Source organism: Prionailurus viverrinus, chromosome C2, assembly GCF_022837055.1.
Source record: "Prionailurus viverrinus isolate Anna chromosome C2, UM_Priviv_1.0, whole genome shotgun sequence".
In the NCBI taxonomy this organism is placed as follows: Eukaryota; Metazoa; Chordata; class Mammalia; order Carnivora; family Felidae; genus Prionailurus; species Prionailurus viverrinus.
Genome location: NC_062569.1, coordinates 77949104 through 77973946, shown reverse-complemented (window position 1 = coordinate 77973946; position 24843 = coordinate 77949104). Strand labels below are relative to the sequence as shown.

General features: G+C 46.1%; 1 protein-coding gene across 1 annotated transcript in view; it reads left to right on the top strand.

Moving 5' to 3' along the window:
* DGKG (diacylglycerol kinase gamma) overlaps window positions 1-24843 on the top strand; it is a 205546-nt gene that overhangs the window by 128646 nt on the left and 52057 nt on the right. The window contains exon 21 of the mRNA XM_047876465.1: window positions 18773-18863. Coding sequence (XP_047732421.1) covers window positions 18773-18863 — 91 coding nt within the window. The remainder of the gene's footprint in view (window positions 1-18772; window positions 18864-24843) is intronic.

Here is a 24843-nt window from a genome sequence, read left to right as displayed (position 1 = left end):
AAACCTCCGTCTGACTCTGAAGGCCTCCATTTATACTGCTGCTCTTCCCTGCATCTCTGCATGCCCAGGTTGGTGCCCGTGACCAAGGAAGCACCCAAGCAAGAGACTAGAGAAGGACCACGGAGACAATGAGCGGCCCCATGAGAAAACCTTCAATAAGCCAAAATATATTTTGTTTTGTTTTGTTTTGTTTTTTGGAGAGGAGGAGCAGAGAATGTGTTGGGACTTGGCCTCAAGTGTGTGAAGGACTCACAACAGGAAATACTGACCACACCTTCTTACTTTTCATCTCAGCTCAGAAAAGAATGAGAGGGGGGGAAATGTGCTTCTCAAGTGAGGAATTGCTATTTTGGATGAAAGGAAGAATCTCCTGGCCTGGAGACCCATTAAAGGCTAAAATGAGTTATTGAGAGAAGTTATGGAGTATCTTGCAAAGGGTTTCTAAAAACAGAAGCCAGACTCATTCATCTGGGATGACAAACGCACCATCTTCTCTGAGCCCCAGGGGTGAGCGTATTGTACCCACCAAACGAGAGTCCTCTGCTTCCTGCCCAACAAGCAACTGGGGTGTCCCCTAGGAGACCTTTGCCTCCTATTGTTCCTCAGCTCCCAGCTGGTTCCCATGATGCCCCCGCTAAGGATTGCCTCAGCAGCCCCCTGGCCATCTCGATGCTCTTTCTTCTCAGGCCCCCAGTTTGGTAGCTGCCCATGTGTCTATCCTGTTTCTGTTGCACAAGCACCTGCTGTCACAATCCATGCCCCATTTTATAGAATTTAAAGTCGCCTGCTTTGCCTTTGGGACCCTTTATAAACATCTCCCAAACACCAGTCCAGCCTTATCGTTCGCTTGCTCCACTGCTCTCCCCTAGCCCACTCTGCCCTTAACTCCTCAGTCTAGTATGGCATCTCCTTCTGGGGCCTAATCATCACCTATTGCTTGTTTCCAAATACAGTCCAAAATATTCGAAACACTCCCTCCCTGACCAACCCCAGTCCTGGCCTCCACTTTCTCTTACAATCCACCTACAAGGTTTTTGATACATTTTTTACCACTTTGATTTTTTCCTCCTTGTCTTCTATCCGTCATTGTTCTGAGGCTACACTGTTCTTTCTCCACCTCATTCCTAAGCTTGCTCACTCAGAGAAGGGAACCGTTTTTTGGGGATCCACTGACCTAAAAAGCAGAAGAATGCTGCTGCGCATGTTCCCTCATTTGGCCCAAACGTGTTGAGCATCTATTTGGTGTCAGTATTGTGCAGGGACTGAGGAAATATGGATTACCACAGCCCCTATTTCCAGCAGCCCATGGGCTAGTTGGGAAGATGAGCTTGTACAGAAGCTATCACCAACTGTATTCGTTTCCTAAGGCTGCCATGACATATGACCACAAACTGGGTGGCTTCCAACAACAGAAATTGATTCTTCCACAATTCTGGAGGCTAAAAGTCTGAAATCAAGGCGTCAGCAGGATTGGTTCCTTCCCAGGCTTTGAGGGAGAATCTGTTCCATACCTCTCTTCTTGCTTCTGGTGGTTGCCAGGAATTCTTGGCATTCCTTGGCTTGTAGCTGCAAAACTCCAGTCTCTGCCTTCGTCTTCACATGCATCCTCCTTCTGTATCTCTGTGTCTCTGTCAGATTCCTCTCTTCTTATAAGGACACCAGTCATTGGATTGGGCCCACCCTAATCTAGTATGACATCATCTTAACTTGATTACATCTGCAAAGACCCTATTTTCAAATACAGTCACATTCACCAGTGCTGGGGTTAGGACTTCAACAAAGCTTCTTGGAGAAGACAGTTTAACCAACCATACTAACCCTCCCCCAAGCCCTCACAAAAGAAGGAAATCTAATATGGCGGGCTTTGTTTTAACATGGAGACAAGAATAATGAGTGTTGTGAAAGCACCTAAGTGAGGAAGTGGGATTAGACTTCAGAAGGAAGGTTCTATTTGAGTGTGAGATTGAGAGAGAAATGGGAATGCCCTGAGTAAAGAAGGAGCTGGGTGCATGCTAGGAGGAGAGATGCAGGCTGGGCAAAGGGGTGAGAGGACCCTGGATGTGAGGAGAGGGGCTGATGGTTCTGAGGTGAGGTGAAAAGGCAGGTGGGAGAGCGCTGTGTCAGGATCTCAACATTCTGCACAGGAGTTTGCACTTTATCCTACAGGTGAGTGAGTGGATGGGAAGGGAGTCAGTCAGCAAATACTTTTTGAATAGGTCAGTGAGGGAGTGAATTATCTTTTGAAGTATTTCCAGAGCCAAAATTTCAGGGCTCCTAAAAACAGGGGGAACTTTATACTGAAATGTATGGGTGTACAGGGTGTTAGGTCAGAGAGAGACCCAGAGACAGAGAAGGTAACCCTCAGGGAGACAGAAGGAAGAGGGCTGTCAGGAGAGAGGGAACAAGAATCAGTCCTGCTAATCTGAGGGAGTTCGTACGTCAAAGGGCCCGAAAAACTGTGGAAACCAACCACGGAGCTTTGTGTCACAAGCCCTGAATGGTGAAGCACGCTGTTAGGTTGTGGAAGTAGAAATCCATATTGACAAAAATTCCAGATGTCATTCTCTGTTCCTCAGATTCTCTCATGCAGACGTTGGCTCGGGTGGCCTTTAAATTTAGCATAGGTGGCTCAGTCGGTTAAGTGTCAGACTTAGGCTCAGGTCATGATCTCATGGTTTGTGGGTTCGAGCCCTGCGTCAGCTCTGTGCTAACAGCTTGGAGCCTGGAGCCTGCTACAGATTCTTTGTCTCCCTCTCTCTCTGCCCTTCCCCTGCTTGTGCGCTCGCTTGCTCGCTCTCTCTCTCTCTCTCTCTCAAAAATAAATAAACATTAAAAATTTTTTTTAATTTAGCTTGGAATGCTTTTTGTTTTTATCTCCAAAGAAAAAAATATCAGAGTTTATTATCCCTCTGTTATACTGACTAATTAGAACTTTGGAGAATTATCGTCCTTTTGCATTAGGGGCATCTCTGTGATAAACCAGCATCCATCTTTATATGTAGAGCTGGTGTGATTAGCATATTCAGTCTGATATATTTTCCTTAAACTTTTCATATTTGCACCTGTTTTATTAAAAAGCCATTGGAAAAACAATAGGTATTCTCAAGAAATATTTGAGTGATTAATTTTAATCCTTCATTTAAATCAACATTTACTAAAGACAATTCTAATGCATCTGTTACTTGGCCAGATGAAATTGTGAAAGCAGCCTTTTTCTGTACTCCTCAGGAAACTCAGTAACTCTCTGATGAAATAAGTATATTATCTCTTCAGAAACCCTGGGCAAATGGCTTTACAACTCCATATGTTAGGCTGCGTTCCCCTTCCATGAAATGTAGATACTAATAACTAGGCTTCTTTCGGAAGGACTGAGTTTTAGCTCCCACCCTTTCTCTTACTTATTCTCTGTCCTTGGGAAGGTCACTCACTTCTCTGATTCTTTAACTTCCCGTTGTGTAAAATGGAAATAACAATTATCTCCGGTGATGCTTTTGAGAATTAGAGTAGATAAATGAATGGATTTGAAATCTTCAAGGTATTGGTGTCATGCTGTTGATTATGATGGGAATTTTTAAGAACATGCAGCAGTACATAAGCAAGTACACTGTAGACTCTCTCATTCCAGTGTAAAGTGATAAAGACTCTTATCTGTAATAATAACTTACAGACTCCAAGCTTTGGACAGGACTTGAGGTTTTACCCTCTTCCCAGCGTAAGCATCCTTCTGTAAACACCCCTGCGAGAGGGATCATCACATCTCTGCTTTGAAGATTATAGATCTCTACTTTGAAGATTGTAGGAGTGTTTAATTTCCTTTTTCTTTTGGCTTTACCACTTCACCTTTCACTAAGAAAGTATTTTCCCTAGCTTCTAATGCTCTTCAATGAAAGAGAGGCTCTCCTCATTCCAAGAAGGCACTTATACCCTCAGATTGCTAAAGCATCAGGGACTTAAATAATTGCTAAATAGTCATGTTTATTGAACCTACACTTAGATTGAAATTCCTCATTGTCTAGTAACGAGATGTCTTCTATTCTGTCGAATGAAGAGTCCCTTTAATCTCGAAAGTGGACCTTTTTGGAGAGCATTCCAAAGTGCCAATCAAGCCAAGTGCCTTACCTTGCCTTTGAACTCAATGGGCTGAAAGTGTGTCTGTAATCTCTAGCTTGGGATTACCACTGGGCAAAAGGTGGTAAGAACACTGTGGGTGAATTAAAACCCCAAACTGTTAAGCCTTAGTGAAACCTTTATTGGAGCTATCAAAACAGTCCTATTAATTAGCATTCTAAGTAATCAGGTTGTCCCTTTCCTCTTCTATATCACCTTGTCCCTGGACATGAGCAGGGAGGAGAATAGAGGTTGCTCATCATCAGACTTTCTGCAGACATGTGCAGGGTTGAGGTAAAGATAATACAACAGGACACCCTCTGATTTGAGCTAATGGCCTGGTTCATGATTTGTACTTACAATCTTGCTCTCCACCAAACTAGCGATAACTACACTAAAGAAAAATGAAGCAGTTAACAATAAGCCAATGAGTTAGAAAAAAAGAGATTTGAGGACTAGGTAATTTGTCCCTTAATAATCAAGACTTGATAGAATGGTAGCATTCATAATAACCATCATTTGTGCAAAGTGTAAAATTAAGGGGAAAGGTAAACATGAGCTTAAGCTCCTTCTTCAGTAGTTAAAGGACAAGTTCATTACCTGGTGTTCTGTGATTTTCAAATAGTTGATAAATCTACCATGTTGTGCCTGACCTATAAACACAAAACAACTGAAAATAGTTTTTCTCCAGAAGAGGTGGACTTGGGGTGATATTTTATTTCTGCGTACATGATCAGTGCAAATACCAAGCCTCAGTCCTTGGCATTAGATACATATTAGGACTCATAACCAAAGGCACGAGCAGCTCAGATGTGAAGAATCAGGTGGGGAAGGAAGTGGGGAAGACAGATTTGAGGCAGCTCTTAGGAAAATGTCCAGGAGGAAACTACAAAGGTCTCTGTGAGGGGTCACAAATCCAAATGGCAGCAGAGGCCAGACAGTTAATGTAGGTGAGGGAATTGAGAGAGCGTGAGGCTGTCAGGAGTGGTGGGGACTCTGGCAAACTGGAGAGTATGTGCCCTGTATAATGGAAGCAGCCAGCACTCAGCTCCAGCCAATTGCTGCTAGGTTGGAAAGCTACCCAAGTATTAATAAATCTGATTTCTCAAGAGAAGCTGCTCCAGGTGTGTGTATAATCTTTAAAGCTTCCAATTTTAAAAACCACAGTGCAAGTCAAATGAACACCTTTCCTGGCCTCATAAGATCCATGGGCCTCCAAGTTGTCACACTGATGCTCAAGAAATATACCTAGCGATGTGGTGGAGGACAATTATTATTTATTTTTCTTGCTTGACCTTGGTCACAAATTACTGGTACTGCACATATAAATTGGTCTCCTACCACAGGAGCAAATGAATGGGCTTCAGGAAGCTTAAGAGATCAGTGTCTTTGCATTGATGAAGGGTTTCTATATGCCCTAAAAGAAATGATCCAGAAAGAAAAGGGACTCAGAAGGTCAAAGAGAACATAAAGCAAAGTCAGAGTCTGACCAATAGATAGATATGACATGGAAATAAAGAGGAAATGCCCCATCCCTATTTGGGAGAAAAAATTAAAGTATGAGACTGTACCCAAGGAGAATAGACTTGGACCTTACGGAGAAGGGAAAGCAGGACAGCCAACAGACTCATCATGAGGTTTCACAAGAGCCGATAAAGTAGCTTCTCAGGTTGTCTGCTTCAAGCGTGTATCAAAGTAGCATTGGTTAACGTGCATTCCATGGGATGTGAAAAGGAAACTCACGGGAGGACGATCGTCAAATACACTTGGGAAATTCCAGGTTTATTGTATTTCTTTTCTGTATGATATCACAGAGCCTTTAATATAGATTCTAACCTACTGAGACCCTGCAAAAGCAAGATATTTAGTTTCCCAAATTTACGTGACCGTAGAACTCCCCTACCCCAGAGCATCATCTGAAATCAGTATTTTGCTGAATTCACTTCGGTGAAACCCCTGCATTAGAGACCAAAAGGAGTGCACATACTCACATAACCCATAGACTATTTCTCCCTCATGCCTCTGGGTGTGGGAAGCAAATAACACATCCAGAAGAATCCTGGTCAGTATTGCTAGTGACTTTGGTGTCTCAGGTAGGAAACTAAGGGACATGGGTCAGAGGTGATGCTGAAGTCTCTTCCTCAGCCATGAGTCATAATTTTAGAAGAAACAGGCATGTATGGGGAACACAGAGCTGCTCTGTAGCCGATCTGAGAATGACTGTTCTCCTGGACCATGGATCTCGATGCTGGAATGACAGGCCCCTGGCCAGGAATCAGGAGCTCGTCACATAAACCAAGAGGAATATTTTTGGCCAGAGACTTGAGGACCAAACAGGAGCGCTTTCAAATGCGATTTAAAGGGGATAAAGTAGAATGTTCAAATGAAACTCTAAAATCACAGCCCACGGAGGGGCAGCAGGTGTGAGCTAGAAATAAGAAGCCTGGCAGAGGAGGTGCCAAGCAGTTCTCCCGAGGAACTGGCAGGGAGGAGCAGCGGGGTCACATCCACAGTGGGGACACATTTGCCAATTGCACAGTGAGGGGGCAGAGCAAGCAGGTTGGGTTTCTCAGGGGAGCGGTCATGATCTCCGAGACCATGGAGATTCGTTAGGATCGAACATGCAAGCAGAATGCTATGCTTGTGAGGGTGACAGGTTCACATGATCACAGCCACTGCAGTGGGTGTTAGGAGTGCATACACAAGTATCAGAAGTCACAAACATCAGAGTGGAAGCAAAGCCGAGAGCATATGGATGAGCTTTTCTAAAGGGCAAAATAGAAAGGATTTTGCTGGCAGTGTATATACTACAGTCTTCTCAGGCAGAGTGAGGCTCTGGCTGATGCTTTCCTAGTTAAGATTTTGAAAACTGGCACAGGAAGAAGAAGAAATAGGGATGGGAAGGGGGTATTTATCCAGGCATCTGCCCCATCTAATGAATCGTTGGCTTGCCTTGCTAACAATTTCATGACTTAAAAGGTAGAGGAAGCCAGGAGGGAACTAGTTAGTCCGTATTTAACTCTGACCAGGAGGTGTCCAGCTGGTTGGTGGTATGGAAGGCACAGGAAACTTAGGAAGAAGTAACCAGATCATCATGTAGTTTTATAACAGAAGGAAGAAATACGATGCATACTTACGCTGTGCCCCGACTCACCTCCCTACCTCTGCTATTTCCCACTTCCCTCTGGCACCTCCAGCCCCATTCCGATAAGCACTCTAGGGTGGTCACCAGGGATTTGAGGGCACAAGAGTCACCATGTCCCTTTCCCAGGAAAGGGTCCTCCAATCCAAATTTGACAAGAAAGGTGCACCACTTATATTTCAAGTTGGAACTCCGAACTCACGAGGCCACAAAGCCAGTTTTATACGTGGCCATGGAGTTCAGTTGTGCCATTATTCGATGGCGTGTCATATGACCCGTTCTCAGTTAATATTCCCAACAGCCCTGCAAGGTAGATAATATCATCCCGATGCAAGATGAAGCAACGATGGCACAGAGACTAAATGACTTGCCCCAGACTACATGGCAAGTAAGTGACTGACCTGTGGCTTGAACTCAGGCCTTTCTGGCTTCTAACCAAAGCTGCGTCTGTTCTGCCAAGCTGTCTCCCAAAACTAGATACATAATGGGTTAATTGGCTCTTGTAGCTTAGCCTGGGAACCCAGTCTCAACATAACATTGTTTCTATGGGGAAATGTGCTCAGAGTGACAAACAACTGGCTTAACCAAGGAACTTTTGTAACCTGACCTATCAGAAATCTGGCACGGCCTCATGTTCAGAAAGGCTGGTTGTGGGAGAGAGGGGCGAGCAGGCGCATTCATCGCTTCAGATACTAGGATGCCATTCCAGTGTAGCTTTGTATTTTCAAGGAACTACAGTCTCAAACGCATCTACAGAACAACCACCAGAGTACCCACCACAGAGGGTAGATGGGAGGACCACATGAGGGACCCTTTGGTTTGTAAAACAGCAAGCGCAGTTCCAGCACACGATAAACACTGGGAAAGTGGAGACAGAGATGATTCTCAACAGATGGAGATGATTCTCAAGGCAGAGTTCTGCTGTCTCTCTCAGGGACCCACCTGGCAATCATAGTAGGGTGCGGGGGTGGACCTGTTTCTGGGGCCTTCCTCTGCTCACCCGGATGGTTTCTAGTTTCTGGCCTTAGTTGGTGGGGACCCAGGAAGTGGCCTTCCTCAGCACGAGCTCAGAGGCACAGTGGCCTGCCTTTTCTAGGTGTTGGGGGCTTATGTTGTAACCAGCCATCCTCGCCCACCTGGGCCTTAACTGTCCTCACCCGGCCTTCAAAGACCAGCTTCCCTTGCTGATGGATGTGTGAATGCTAGTAAAGCATAGTTTGGAGCCAAAAAGGCACACAACAGCTAAGCAATCATTATAGAACCTTAGACACACACATCCCCACCTGCCTTTGCCCCTTTCCCTCCGGGTGCATGATTTCTTTTTGTCCAGGTATTTGACTTTGCTTTCTGAGAGGGCAAGCTTATTTAGAGCCCTCTAGCACCAGCCAAATCAGCCTGAGGGGGATTTTCATTCCACGAATAAATCTTCAAAGGAAGAAAGGATTGCTAAAAGCAGCCAAACTCTGTGCGATTTTTAATATTTTATTTTATTTTTTGGAGGGGGGAAGGGAGCAATGTTCTCTTGGCAAGGACAGATACTGATTGGAAAAACACTCCAGAGACTCAGGCCCCTCAGGAGAGAAAAACCCTAGCTGCCTCACCAGCTGTCGCTCCTGAGGGTCACCCCCAAAGTGGCAGGACCACATGGTGGCATTCACATCACTGTGGCAGATATCAAGTAGGGCTCTGGGGATTCTAGAGACCCCGCTGCGTCAGAGAGGCCATACCTGTGAGCGTGCTCAGTAACAGTATCAGAGAAGCCTCCCTGTCTTGGCCTGGGTGTATGCCTGCACATGCACACACACACACACACACACACACACACACACACACGTGTCCTTGGGTCTGCGCTGGGGGAGGATCAGATCCCAGACTTTGTCAGGCTTCGTGCTGGAGTCCTGCCCTTAGGCAGAGACTTTGTCAGGTGCCAGACAGAAATGGGGAGAGCTTACCAAAGGAAAATATGTCCATACTCCATGGAAACACAATGTCTTGTGTGAAAGAGAAGGGTCTCCGTACAGAAGGGGTAGATGCTCTGGACCCCAGACTCCATTGAAATGGTGGAGAGGCTGCCCAGTGGGTTTGGCCCTTTGTTATGCTAGGACAAGAATGGAGAGAGGAGGCCAATAAGGAGGCCCAGACCAGAGACTCTGTGGAGAAGAATGCCACAGGGCTCTGAGAAACCAGAGAGTTGCAGTCTCTTGGCTGTGCCAGATGTGAATAAAGCCAGCCCACAAACACAACGGAGAATGGTCAGCAGCTTTGCAGTCGTGAGCCCCTGTGCCTCTGGCTGACTTTTCCACTTCTCTCAGATGTATCCGGGGCATAGCAACAGAAGCCAGGGCAGGTGGAAAGGTAAGGGACAAACAAGGACTAGAAGTTGGGAGCTGGGCCTTGGATTCCAGCCAGTGGATTACCAAGGACTGGTCTCAGCTTCCTAATCTGTACCATGAGAAGGCTGCTCTGGCTTAGAAGAGAACCGCCATCCAGAGCTGGTATGGGCTAGCAGTTCTGCATGTACCCTTTTACCATCACATAGTGCACTATTCTTATTCATTCCTCATCACTCTCCACCATGGGTGCCATATTGAATAAGATTTCTGTCAGCCATAAAGCTGTTTCAAGTAATAATTTGTTTTCCCATTTTTATTATTTGGCAACATCCATTTACTATTCAATCAGTGCCTCTGGTTACCAAGAGGTGACCAATGTAATTGGTTTATTTCCATTCCATGGCAAAAATTTTTAACGCACTGGTGAGCCTGTGCAGTCTTTATTATGAGTAAATGCACAAATACTATTTCACATTAAGAAATGTTGACAGCAACTCATGGACTCCTTTCATACTTTGGAAGATTCCTTGGAACCTGTGATCTTCTGGCTGGGAATCCCCGGACCCCAAAGACCCCTTAAGTGCAAACGATCTGTCATCTGTGATTTTACAGGTAATTTTTTACACATGAAAATGAGTTAAGTGTCTTCAGAGGTTATTAAGAGGATTCCATATTTGTATTATAAAATACATTCCAAGCAAGTTCTTCCTCCTTTGTTGGCCTTTCTGTTTTCTTTAGCTCCTTTCTTGAGCTCTTCCCTCTTTTTTGTTCCCCACATTTCTGCCCACCCCCTCCTGGTCTCCAGTCACCAGTGCTCCAATCTGTTCACCACCCTAGATTTTTCTGAGTGCCATGATCCCCAGTGTGGAAAATAGCCAGCAAATACCTTGCCCCTTGAAGCTGAAATACACTGAGCCAAGACAAATCTGTTGGCAGGAACAGTGGGCACAAGAGTCACACTCAGAGAACAAAAACAGCTATTTATAAAGCCTCCTTCCTGATTGCTGGGGGCTCACTTTCCCTTATACTAGAGGGGCCACTGCCCCCTCTTGGAAAAGATTCTTCCATCCACAGCTCCGTGCCTGAGGGTCATGGAGTACCCATTCCAGTGAGCAGTGAGAACAGGGGACAGCATGCAGGCTGGATTAGATGTGGTGACAAGCTTTCTGATGGGCCAGGGCAGCTGGGTGTGCGGGTGACACAGATGGCCTCTGCAGCACCTGTGAGGTAACGGTCACGGGCCCCTTATAGGACTTAATATCCTGGCCTTAGAACCAAGCCCACCTGCCTCGGCTCCTTTTTTTTTTTTTTTTTTAAACCTTCCTTTGATCTAAACTGTAGTTAACACCATTACTAAACTTGGAATTCAAATAGTGTAAAATGTTAACAGATAAAGTATTCTCGCTATTATTACTAACCTTCATCATTCAATTATAATTCAACTCAAATTGCATTTGCTCTTTCTGTGTGGCTATCCCATCTGCTTGATTTTGCTAGATTATCATTTGCCTTAGTCACCTGACACTAGTCTACTGTCTTCAGTAGTGGTAGCAATAGTGCCACCAGTAACTCAACAGACCCATAAGGGTAAATTAACTGAAATTATTTGCTTTGTGTTGTAGTTGAGCTGAACCTTATGAAAATTTATAATGAATGTAGTAAAGTAGCCTGTTGACATGGCATAGTTTTCCCCAGGTGTGTTTTTGGCCTTTTGAAAAATTGAACTCATTGCCACCTCTAATAATCAGATTTTACATAAAAACGCGTATTTCTGGCTTCTCTTTAAAAGATGGCAGTTCTGGCAATACTTGGGTCCACACCCCTGCATGGTGACAGTGTGGAGCACCTGGGTTCTCTCACCCTATCCCGTGTTGTGTCATCTTTCATTGTTCAGGGAGCTTGGAGAAACCTTAGAAATCAGCCCTTCGTTATAATGAGGAAACTGAGGCCAGGGCATCCTGAGTAAGCCATGGTGTCACGTGCCAGTGTGTATGAGAACTAGGGCGGCAAGGCAGACCTCCTGCCTACTGGCCCAGCACGCCCTCAACCACATCAGTCCACCCCCCTCCACACAACACAGAACACCATCTTGTGGGTAGCATCTGTTTCACAAGACTGACAAAGAAGGCCTGACTGACTGTTTGAGTCATGACCCACTCAGGGAACCTGATTATCAAAGTCCAAACCACAAAGAGGAATACCATCACTTCAAGGGCTCCTATTTCTAGAAATAGCTGTAGTGTCCTCTTTGTAGCCTTCTAAGCCCAAAGAAATGTTTTCATGTTTTCATGACTTCAAAAGTCTATTGCCCTTAAAACTTCCTAGATGATCAGAAAAGGGCCGTCAGAAGCTCATTGCCTTTGCTGGTAAAAATGCCCAGCAGCTAGCTTGGTTTTACTTGTGGATATCCTTGAAAACAGGCTATTCATAGGCTGTCAGGATCATGACTGAATCTAGCTCAAAATTGCTGACAAATACTAAAGAACGTTTTTTAATTAGTCTCATTTCACCCTTATCTGTCAAATGAAAAGACTCAACTTACCAGTGTGCAATTGATGTTATTTTCTTATAAAATGGGGGGGTGGGGGGGATTAAGAAAACCCCAAAATAGAATCAACCCACGGTGTCACTGCTGCTGTTTGCCTCTCCTCTATGTGACTGAGAGGCCCCTGAAGCCCAGACAAGGGTTCTTCTGCCTCAAGCAGGGGCTCAGCTGGGTAGTTTAGAGCCTGACAGTGAACCCAGGAATTTCTTGGACATGGAAACCAGCCTCAGGATAACTGGTTAAGGATTAGTCATCTCCAGCTAAAAGGTGATTATGAGAAGGAAAGACATGATGAGCCAAAAAAAAAAAAAAAAGCTCAGGAAGAGAGATGCAGAAAAAACATTCCAGAAGTCATTAAAAACACGGTTAGCTTCATTTTCTTCAAATATAGTGGCTGCCTGGGGTAGACCCCCACCCCCCACCCTACTCCTGCCCCTACTCTTGCAGCAGTAGGGGAATGAGTCTCCCGGTGATTGCATCTCCTAGCAACAAGAAAGAACAGTTAGTGAGTACTTACCATGCATTAAACACTGCTTGGTGCTCTATATTTGCCACATGAGCTTCACAACTTTGTTGGGTAGAAAACAATATTCCCATTTCATACAAGAAACGAAGCTTCAAAGAACTTAAGTCACTCACCTAGCCAGTAAGTGGCAGAACACCAAATGCATGTTCTTGTACAACTGAAGGTGAAACAGACAGAAACTGGTGCCATAACCATCCAACTGACAGTAAGGTGTCTGGGGAGACATCTTCAAAAGAGAAGGCGGCACACTGGCATTCAGACTCTGGTTGGCAAGGTGGGATAGGGGCTACAAATTGTAGAGTATCACATGCCTACAGGGTTTTACCAAAGGCTTTGGGAAAGTGCTGGTGCTGATCAAGGAAAAGGAGAAAAGGGAAGACGAGGCAAAGGAGAATGCATACATCGATCTGTGAAATTTTTATTGGGAGCAACAGTACCTCTTCATAGAGTTCTCCTGAGACCAAAAAGAGATAATATATGTGAAATGCTTAGCAGAGTACAAAATCAAAAGGCCAAAGCCTGGTTCCAGATCAACAAGAAACCCGTCAGCCCTCCATGCTACACAGATCTGCTCTGACAGTGTAGACAGAACCTAAGAATCCTGGTTACTGCTCACCTGGTGTCTTGGTATGCAATGAAAATAGGCTGGGAGTTTGGTTTCCTTCCTGATCTTATGAAGGTGGAGAAAAGGGGCAACCAGGAACCTGCAGGGAACCCTGCCTCAGATAAGCCTACCAGTGAAATTCTCGGCAACAACACGCCAACATATATAAAGAAAAGTTTTGTGTTATGTCACCTGGCTTGAAGCCAAGCTCCACCTCAGGGCACGCCATTAATGGTTGACCTCAATTAGGCAGGGTTCTGGGAGGCACCTTTACCGTTGTCCCAGTAGCAGGCTCTTCCTTTCTCCATCTCTACCCCCATGGCCTCTGCCTTCGTACTTTTAACCATTTTGGTGGCTAGGATTGAAACAACCAAAATAATTTCCCTTTAGATGATCTCAAATGAAGGCTAGTGTCTATTTTTCTGATTAACCAGATAAGTGAGCTTCATTATGAAGAGAGTGTTTTGATTACTGAGAGGACATTGGCAACATTCAGTCAACAAACTTAATGTGGTTAGGGGAGGAGGGCCTTCCATAGACCAAGACCTGTTCTAGATGATATTACATGTCTCCTAAACTGGTTTGCCTTCTAACATTCCCTGTTCCACTCTGCTGGGGATGGTTCAAGGGCACTGCCCCTGCCCCATTTCCGGGTGAGCTGAGAGAAGGAAATGTACAGGGTGTCCAAGGAGCTTGTGGCTTTACTAGGGTCAGTTCTGGTCTCCCTGACTCTCTGTGTAGATTCAAAACCAGGAGCTTCCTATGACAGATTCAATTCAAACTCCTCTAGAACTCCCCTGGCCACTGGGAGCTGTGAGGGCCTGACACTCTGCATCAGGGAGTATCTCCTAGGATGGAATGTAACCACTAACACCCCAGGTCCCCAAGTACACGCATTTAACAAGCTGGTGAAGGAGAACCACAGCAATCTAGTAAGGGCAACAGGAACACACACCACCACACCACAGAGTTTGCAAAAGCATGCTATGATACAGGGGCAGGGTAGCGGGGCACAGACAGGGTTGGGTGCCGCTCTGCACTAACTCACTTTGCAACCGTAGACAAGTTATTTATCTTCCCCAGATCTTAATTTCCTTACTTGTAGCAATAGTATCTACCCCACAGGGTTCTTCAGAGACTTGAAAGAGATGGCATATGTAAAATGTTTAGTGGCCATGGGTATAGGCCATGGGAATGGAATGTATTCACTTCTAACTAAACCATGCCTGAGTTAAAAAAGAAGTAAAAGCTTTTAAATTTTGGACACATAGTCTTCTGTGTTTAAATGTTCAAATGTTAGTGTCTCGGTGAAGCTATTCAAAGAATGTAAGCTCTGTGAGGCCAGAGACCCTTATTCATCACTTACCTCCAAAGCTTACACAGTGCCTCACCCATAGTATGGCTCAATAGATGTTCTATGGATGGATGCATGGATAGATAGGCCAAAACACAAAAGTGCTGTCCTTCAATTGCAAAGGGGGCTGCCACCGGAGAATTGATTTCCTCCGTCCCTCTCTCAGTGAATGGCACCTGCCATCTCATGCTAAGGTAAAAATCTGGACTTCACTGTGACCATTCTTTCTCATTCACTCTTCACAACCAATCAGCTCTGTCAGTTCTACCTCCTAAATTTTAGCTGGTGAATGCACTCTCTTCTCCATAACTCTACTGTCACTGCCTTTGTTCCTTGGCCTTCCCAATTCTGTTCTGTTCTACACCACCTGAAAACTACTCTCTGGGCCTCCAGTCTGTACCCAGCCCTTCTAAGCCGCTCTCCACACTTGGGACTGAGTGATTTTTAAAAAGCACAGATTTGATCAGGTCATTACTGCCACCCCGCACCCCCAAACCCTCGCCAGCAGCCTCACTTAAGGATGTTCCATGACACACTGTAGACTTAAAGATAAAGCCCGAACACCTAAGCATGGCATTCTCAGCCTTCACAAATGTGCTCCTGTCTGCCTCTCTAGCCTTACCTGGCCAATCACCAACCCACCCACCTTGGGCTCCAGGGCATCTGTAGCAAGTTTATGTTCTCTCTTGCCCTGTGCCATTGCCTGGGCTTCTTCCTCTTCCTGGAGTGCTCTTCCTCCACCTTCCCTGTTCTCTTCCACATTCTTCAGAACTCAACCTTGCCATCACGCCCCTGGATTGCTTTCTCTGATTGCCCCTGGCCCAAGAATTGGATGTCCTTCTTCCTAGGTACTCCCAGTGCTTAGGGCTTAGCCCACAACTGTGTGAGCTTTTTCCCTGTCTGTCCTTCCCAGGTGCCTGGCTCACCTAAAACACTCATAGTGCAGTGTTTTATCTTCAGTGTACCTACTACACCCCCATCTAGTTCTGGCATAATGACTTTCTTTTTTTTTTTTTTTTAATCCCTGCTTTCATGAAGCTTATATTCTCTTTCTCTCTCTGTTTTTTTTTTAATGTTTATCTGTTTTGAGAGAGAGCGAGAGTCAGTGGGGGAGGGGAAGAAAGGGAGGGAGACAGAGAATCCCAAGCAGGCTACACACCATCGGCACAGAGCCTGATCCAGGGCTCAAACTCACGAACGATGAGATCATGACCTGAGCAGAAATCAAGAGTTGGATGCTTACCCAACTGAGCCACCCAGGTGCCCCGGCACAATGAATTTCTCGAATTGATAAATATTTTGTCACACCATTCACTTTCTCAGAAGCATATTCATAATCAACATCACGTCTTTGGATGTTGTGGGACCAGGCAAGATAAGTAGCCAAGGATTAGAGTATGGTCTATAACTCCAGAAAAATCTATCAGAATAAACATGTGGAGAACATGTTTATAACTAAACGTCAAGACATGATCCAACAAATATGATCACACATTTTTTTGTCCTGGAAAAATTTGCACATATAATATCTACAGCCACCCAATCTGATCGGTCATTTTTGCCCTACTATGGTATCCAAACATGCCAACTCAAGACACTGAATTAATAGCCAGTATGTAAGTGACTAACGTTCTTGGTGAGCTTGCTATGCAGTAAGCATTATGTGAAGTGCTTTGCAATCACTTGCAAAGTGATTTAATCTTCTCACCCTCTGAAGCACATCTTTTTATTATCGCCATCTTACAGATGAGGAAACTAAGGCGTAACACTTGCCAAAGATTACACAGGCAGCAATGGACATCTTACCAGCAGGAGATGAGTAGTCTGTTTGATCCTCTCAGTCATTCTGCTACACTGACCTAACCATGACCTCTTAACCTTATTAGATTATCAGAAGAGCCACTTCTGGGCAAAAATAGCTGGTGGCTTCCGGAAATTTTTATTAAAACTCTAAATCTCCTGGCAATAACTTTCAAAAGCCATGATTCAGACCAGAAGTGATATTTGAAAATGGAATCACAATGCAGGTCTCTTGGCTACAGAGATGCTTTCGCTGCTGGAGAGGAATGCTCAACCTTGACATTTATGACAATCTGTGTTTTTCCTGTCATGGGGCTTTCGCCATCATTGTCTATTGAAAGGCACTGGCCCTCATTTAATCCTCCCTGAAGAATCCTGTCAGGCTTAATCCGTCTGTCCTGTTCCTTGATTGCCATTTCATTGAGATCTAGAGGAATGTGTCTTAAAGTCCTGACAGCTGACTACCTACATAATGATCCCCTGGCCACTCATAAAAATGCATATTCCTGGGCCCCATATCTATCGCATAGAGTCTCTACAGATAGAAGCCCAAGAAGCAGCATTTTAATTGCATTCTCCAGGCAATTCTTACGAATACCAATGTTTCAGAACCACAAATGTGGTCTCCGCATCCTCACAGCTCCAAGTGTGCTCCCTGGACCAGCACCAGCAGCTTGCTAGAAAACACAAAATTCTTAGGCCCCAGTCCTGAACAACTGAATCAGAAGTTGCATTTTAATGAAGGTGATTTGTATTCACATTACTGTGCATACAGAGAACCAGCGATCTAGAACAGTGTTTCCCAATATTTTTCATTTCGTGGCACGCGTGGAAAACAAAAGCACTTGGTTAGCATACAGATGAGAATGCCCAGTACGACAGTGGGGGCTCAGCTCCAACTTGGCCACCCCGAAGACTGAGGGGATCGATACTCCAGGCATGCCTGATGACAGCACACTAGTTGAGTAGCACTGGTCTACCTACAAGTATACCCAAATCTGTTGACTTTCTACATTAGGCGTAACTCCCTAAATCTTGCCTATTCTTATTTCCCTCATTACTTATCATTTCTTTTCAAGCACAGGTAGAGTCAGAAAGGCTCTGTCAACTAGGTCTTAGGAATCATCACACAATGGAAGAACACAGTCGCATCTTCACATTCCAGGCAGACTCTTCGAGAAATGCAGAGATAAAAAGTTGTCCGTTATTCTGAAGAGTCATCTGCTATGCCCCAAGGAATACAAGGAAGAAATAAGAGCCTTCTGCCCTTCAAAGAATGCTCTTTTCCTCTTAGTTCACAAATCTGAGGATAGAGGATCACCAGCACACAAGGTGGCTTCCTCTCTCCAGAAGAATGTGCCAAGAAAAATGTGATTTTGTTTAATCCTTCCCTGGCCATATCTGCCATCTTATAAACTGGACAGGTGTCCCTTCTCTTAGCTAGCCCCTGATAATGGGGCGACAGTTGGGAGGGAGGGAATGGAAATAGAATACCTTCAGACACACTACTTGCTGAGACGATCTGATCAAAATGATCAAGTGTCCGGACACACCATCTGACTTCGCAAAGCCCCCAGCTACGTAGGAATCCCTTTCTTTCCCCCACTAAAGAAGATGTTGAAAAACTGTAAAGCTCTAAATGTTGAGCTCTTACTTTGAAGCAAATGACAAGATCTACCCCTAAATGAAATATTGTCCTAACCTAAGCAAATACAATTGAGGAAGAGGTGGTGGGGGGAGAACTCTTGCTCCCAAACGACTCCGTTTTTTTCTTCTCTTCTTGCTTTATCTGCAAATCTGTGTCTAATTCTCTCCATTCTGCTTCCCTCAGTCAGAGCATGGACAAAGTAGCACATGTGTTGGTGGGTTTAGTGTGGGACTATCTCTTCTCTGTGCCAAGACTGAATATACCTCAAGTCTCAAAAGTCTGTCTGATCTTCCCTTCCTACCCCAGCTATACCCAAGAGAGGGCTCTACCTGAAGTCCCTCTGCACTAGCAGTAGAGAGGACCATGATCAGAGAATGGTGTCACTTGTCGCCTCTGGTTGATTTTCATAGAACCTTCCCTTGATCCAGATCCAGAGGCAAACACACCTTTCTCCTGCTCTGACCAGGAAGTTCAAAGCAGTTGGTAGTTCAGCCGAGTAGCCATGATGTCTATGAAATGAACGGGTTTTTCTCTAAGTTATTTGCTGGACGGTTGGTGAAAAATCTCTACCCCTATCATCTGATCAACAAGTGCTAAAAACACAGGAGTGGGGAAAGCTGAGGGCTTGGGCCTCCCAGCCCCAGCAGCATAGCCGTGTTGCATGACCGCTTCAAACACATGATACTGAGTCAGCTCTCTGCTTCGTGGCGCAGGATGAAGAACAAACTGTGGTACTTTGAATTTGGCACCTCTGAGACCTTTGCGGCCACCTGCAAGAAGCTGCATGACCACATAGAGTTGGAGGTGAGTCCTCAGGTGGGAATAAGCCTTCTCCGGACCTTAGTTCTGCTCCTGAACTGTCACACACACCCTCAGGACATATCCCCTGGGTCCTGAACAGGTGACCCAGAGTGGAGTCCACTTGTCATATCTCCATCCTATTCCCAAACACTGCTACACCCTCGCTCAGGGTTCCAACCACCGGACCTGCCCTTTTGGGCCCATCCAGAGAACCTTGGGGCTCTGGGGCCTAGAGGTCCATTCCCATCCTCAGCCCTGCCCCCACTGTGGCCTTGCAGTTGCCCCTTCACAGAGAGGCGAACACTCAGTTGTCGCCAGCACAGAAAGGCAAGCTGCTGGTGGGGAGAGGCAATGTCCCAAAGCTGGTCAAAGCCTGGGAGCAGACACCCCCCAGCTCGCTCCGCCCCCACTGTCACAGCTGCTTCAAGGAGCCGACTTCAGAGGTACCCCGGGTCGGCTTCGTGGGCATGCAAACTGTGCAGCTGCTCAGAAGAGCCCTCAGCTCAATGCTCTTCTGTCACCATCTTGAAATTCTTGAAAACTTTTTAACAAAGGGCCCTGCCTTTTCATTTTGAACTGGGCCCCTCAAATTACGTAGCTGATCCTGCTGCTAACTCTTCTGGCACTTTTAGCAGCCTGCCTCACACAGTTTGCCTGAGGTTTCCCCCCCCGCCCTGGTTGATAAGCTGCCCGCCTCCCACCTGCTCACCCTACTCCTGCTGGGTTCCCCTCAGAAGTCTCTTCACCACTGTGAGAGGGCTTCGTTGGTCTCCGGCCACCTGAAAGGCCAAAGGTCTATGCACAGCAGCTTGCCTCTGCTCTGCGGGTCATCGGGCCGTTGGTTCCCTTGCCCATGGTTCTCAGCTACCACACCATCTTCCCGTGGGATTCATGCCTGTCGCCTTGTTTTCACTTGAGAAAAACAAATGAAAGAGGCAGCCAAAGAGTTCAGCCAGGGTGGGCTCGCCCTGGCCCACCAGCTTTGTCCCTAAGCCTGAATTAGCAGTCAAGTTGGGCCTGGGCACCGCTTTGAGGAGGAGCATTTGGCCTAAAGCAGTGTGGGAAAGCCCCACCATTCCCTGCAGAAGGCAGCCTGTGCGCGCAGGGAGTTTTCACAAACAAAACACAAAGCCAGAGATTCTGTGCTTCTATTTGACTCATCTGCCTGCCTCTCCCCTCCGTTGCCGGGTTACCAATCCCAGAGTGGGAGGATCTGGTCAGGGCTAATCCCTAGAACTTTTGGCCAGCTCAGGGCTCAGTTGGAGGGCAGAAAGGCCCAGGAGCCAGGGCTCTGTGTCCCCAGGTGGGACCAGCTACACCTGGGAGAGGCTGAGGAGCTAGCCCACCTCTCTGAATCCACTGCCTGGGAGAGAGCTGCAGAGAAGGAGGGCAGGGCTGGGCTCGGAGCCTGAGCCCGGCCAACAGAAATGTGTGTGCATTTCTCCCATTGGCATGATCGCCTGGTGGGGTCTCTTTAAATATACCCCGAGTGAGGGACAGCCCCAGCCTAACCACTGCCAGCTGCAGGCACACAGCAACTGCTTGTTCTCCCTGCAGCTGGCCTTGAAACTGTGCCCAGAATAGAGCAGCTCGGCTCCCCTGCCTGTGCAGCTCGCCCTCCCGGCTGCTGGTTCCCTCTGGGGCCAAGACACAACAAGGGCTCCTCCTCAACCACATGGGGGGCTAGTGGCCTCCCTGCAAAAGATGCTGGTGACCTCTGGAGGGGGTGGGATAGTTCATGCTGTGGGTTGTTGGGGACTTTGGGGAGCATTTCCTGTTTTCCTTATCTACCCATAATGAGTCTTTTTAGTATTTATTCATGAGGGGAATGGGGGGGGAGGGGTCTTGTGACAGGCGGCTTCTAACACCCGCAGGATTGGGGCCGGCACCTTTTTTTGCATCCAGAGAGCAGTGGGTAGACTTGTGATCCAGAGGGGGACAGAGAGACAGAAGGGAGCAAGGCATGTGAGTGACAGGGGTTGCAGGGCACCAGAGGTAGCTATGAGAGCATCAGGAGCCTCGGGCAGAGCAGTAAGAGAAGCTGGTTAAGTGACCTGCTAAATGTGGCCGCTACACACAACAGCCCGGGCCCACGAGGACCAGCACACTCATCAGTTCAAGGTCAGTGGTCCCAAGAATAACTCCACACAGGTGTTTATACTACACGTCACCACTTTCAAACCCCTAGCTCAGCTTTTATTGCATTGTCCCACAGCAACCCTATGAGCTGCGTAGGTCGGGTATTATTATCCCCATTTCATGGAAAAGCAAGTTGAGGCCCGGAAGTTTAGGAGGGTAAAAAGAAAGAAGAGAAAAGTGCAAAGGGGAGAGGAAAAGGTCACATGCTTCCGCTGCCTACCGTAATGTGTCCTCGTTTGACACAATAACCCAGTGAGGCAAATATCATATTTTTTTAAATGTTTATATATTTATTTTTGAGGGAGAGCACAAGAAGGGAAGGGCCAGACAGTGGGAGACACAGAATCTGAAGCAGGCTTCAGGCTCTGAGCTGTCAGCACAGAGCTCAACACGGGGCTCAAACTCAACAAACTGTGAGATCGTGACCTGAGCCAAAGTCGAACACTTAACCAATTGAGCCACCCAGGTGCCCCTCGTCACATTTTTTTAAATAAAGAAACCGAGGCTCAGATACATCAAGTAACTTGACTAAGATTCTATTGCTGGAAACTTGTGAGAGCGAAGATTCGAGGTCTCCTGGAATGAGTTTTGTTTGAACCCAATAGAGATTTACCTTAAAAGTGCTAGAAACTCAGTGAATGCTTCAGCACGGATACACAGGTTTTTCCTCCTTTGTTGAATGTGGGCCCATTTGGTTCTGTCTCTGCTGAGGCAGCCAGGTGGGTCTGCTGAGAAATGCTTTAAAAGAACGGAAGACACAGTCCTAACCTCATTTGAGAAAGGAATCAGTTCATGCTGGACCATAGGAGTCAGAGTTATGCCTTAAAGTTTGCAGAACGCTTTCCCATGTGGCATCTCATTTTATTTTGATCCATCAAACATTGAGGGCAAATATTCACATCTTTACTTTATGGGTCAGGAAGCTGAGGCTGAGAGGGTCAGTAACTTGAGAGCAGAAACTAAGGGGTTGAGGGGAACAGATAGTAAAGTCTATGTAGTTGCTGTGTGTGTGTGTGTGTGTGTGTGTGTGTGTGTGTGTGTGTGTGTGTGTGTGTGTGTGTGTGTGACAGAGAGAAAGAGAGAGAGAGAGAGACACGCTGGTAAAAATCAGGGTGGTAAAACTCGAAAGCTAACCTGAGATTACACAGGAAAGGTCTCCATTAAAAGTCTCTCACAGGAAACACCACCTGTTTCTCTGAGGCTAATGGCTTGTTGAGAAGGACTAGGAGGCTTGGTTGCTTCTCGGAAAGCTTACAGCCCAGTCGACAGAACACACAACAGCTGGTTAATATAGTATACTCACTTGACTAGTGCTAAGGAAATTAGACCCAGGGGTCCTGGGGAACCGCATGAGGCAGATCACTCTAGATGCTGTTTTGAGCCGCTCAGAGACTCAGGGGAGAAGGTAATGCTAGATCTCCTGCTCAGCCTCGGACACTCGGCCGGGGCGGGTGCAGTGAAAGGCGCCTGGCCCAGACAAGACCAGGAGGTTAGCCCAGCTCTGTAATTAGGTCGAGTAACTTGCTGAACAGTGTGTCTGGGCCTCAGTATTCTTATCTATAAAATGGGGGGGAAGGGGTTAGGCTACTTCCCAAGGCTGTTACCCAGATTAAAGTTTTCATGATTGTTGTTGTTGTTGTTTTTTTAAACTAGCAGTGGAACTAACTGCCTCACAGAATCTGCAAAGCAGCCCTAAGTCGCAGGTGTCATCACCTTTCCAGAGTAGGGGATTGAAGCTGAGAGAAGGCAAGGAGCTCCCTTGAGGTCTACAGCTTATGTGTGGTCAGATCAGGCTTCAAATCCAGATTTGCCCAAGACTCAGGACTGTCAAGGCAGTCCTGGCACTTCAGTTTAGAACCCAGATTCTCAACTAGGTATGGGGCATGTGTGATCTCTTTTTATTTATACGCTTTTATTTATTTTAACAGTTCAGATAGCCTTTAAAGTAGGCATGAGATTTTTACCTTTATGAAAAAAAGAAGATAACAAATATTGCAAATGCTCGCTCTAAATGCTTCCTTTCTGGCAACTATGAGCGCTAGTGTTGTTCCTGGAAAATGGGTGCTCCGCAAATTGTGGTTGACGCTAATTAAGAAGCCAGCGTGTCACCCACATGACTGTCATCATCCCTGGTCTCAGGCTGCTCTCGGGGTCTCTTAGTCTCTGACTTCTCCTCCCTCCCAAGGCTGCCATTAAGGTTCATTTTCACCTGATTTCACCTGAATAAACAGATAGGGGCTGGGGTGAGGGAGGGACCCAGTGAGTCACCTCCCCCACCCCAGGCCCAGAATAGCTTTGGAAAAAGGTTCTTAGACGTGATCATAGCTAGGTGGAGCCAACCAGGCAGAGGCTTCAGCTCGAGCACTTAGTTTACATGCTGTGGAAATTTTTCATTTTCCTGGCTAAAAATAAGAACTTCCAAAATTCCTTGATATTTTATCTACTTTAAAACAATGTTCACAAGGGAAGGCTAGCTGGCTCCACTAATATGAATTTCTGCATGGGGAAAAGTGAATCCAAATTTGGAAGCTGCTCAAAAAAAATGTTATCCAGTATATTTTGGGAATCCGCACATCAGGTTCCCCCTCCTCCCCTCCGCCACAACGTTTAATTGAGGATTTTTTTTAATGCAACAAAGTCTTGGGAACGATATATCAAATACTCCCATTCCCCCCCACTTTGAAATATTTGTCAGTATTTTGTTTTATTCCCTTCAAGTATGTTTTAATCAAAGGAATAAAATATTACAGATAGAACTCCGTTCCCCTGCAATCCTTTTGTGCCCCACAACTTGCCTTTTTCATGCACCATGATGTTCCTGAGATCTCTCCATGCTGATGCTGATAGAGCTAGTTTGCTACTTTTACCTGTTCTGTGGCATCCATACCCCATCCCACCCCACCCCCTCATCGCCCCTGCCCCCAGATATGGGGAGGAGGGGCAGAAATGGGAACCGTAGCCGCTGCCATGGAAATGCAAGTGGTGACCATTTGACAGAGGGGTTTAGCAATATACACTCAACTGAAAGCACATTTGTAGATCGCGTGACCCAGGAACCCAGACCTAGAGAATTTCCTGCACGTGAGCTCACAAGAGGCTAAGCAAGCACGGAGGCGCAGTGCAGCATTTCGTTATTACAACAAAATGGAACCCACCCAAGTGACTGTTCTTCTAACACTTTGAAAAGACAGTGTGAGTGGAAGTACTAAATGCCACTGAATTATACACTTCAAAATGGTTAATTCTGTCTTATGCGAATTTCATCTCAAGTTTTGAACATTTAATTTTACAAAAGGGAGTGTGCTGGGCACTGTGGTAGGGATAGCTGATCCTCATCATGGTATGGGCTTTGTCTATGAGAATCCTAAATTCTAAAACTAACATTTGGCAAGCCATGTACACGTAAAGGAGTTAATAAATGATGCATCAGGTTATTTTAGGATGGGGCAGATACCTTTAGCTACTCCAATCCATTCAAGGGCCATTATTTTTCAAAAGAGTGAAATCAAGAACTTTATAGGTTAAGTAGCTTGGCCAAGCTCACCCGGGCCAGTTAGGTGGCACAAGTTTCGACTGGGGGCATTCTTACTCTGCCTCAGGATCCACCTACAATATCGCACGCTCTTAAATGAGAGGGAAGAAATCCACAAGCACTGTGGCCTCTTCTGGCATTGAAACCTTCTCAGTCTGGGCAAGTAGAGCCCTTCAGAGCTTGGAGTAGTGAAGGTGGGAACTGGCCAAACGCTCAGCCCATCGACCCAGCTGTAAATCCAAGGGAGATGAAATGAAAACATGCTCCCAGGGAAAGGAGAGGTGAGAAGAGCATTCAAATGGATTTCGAATT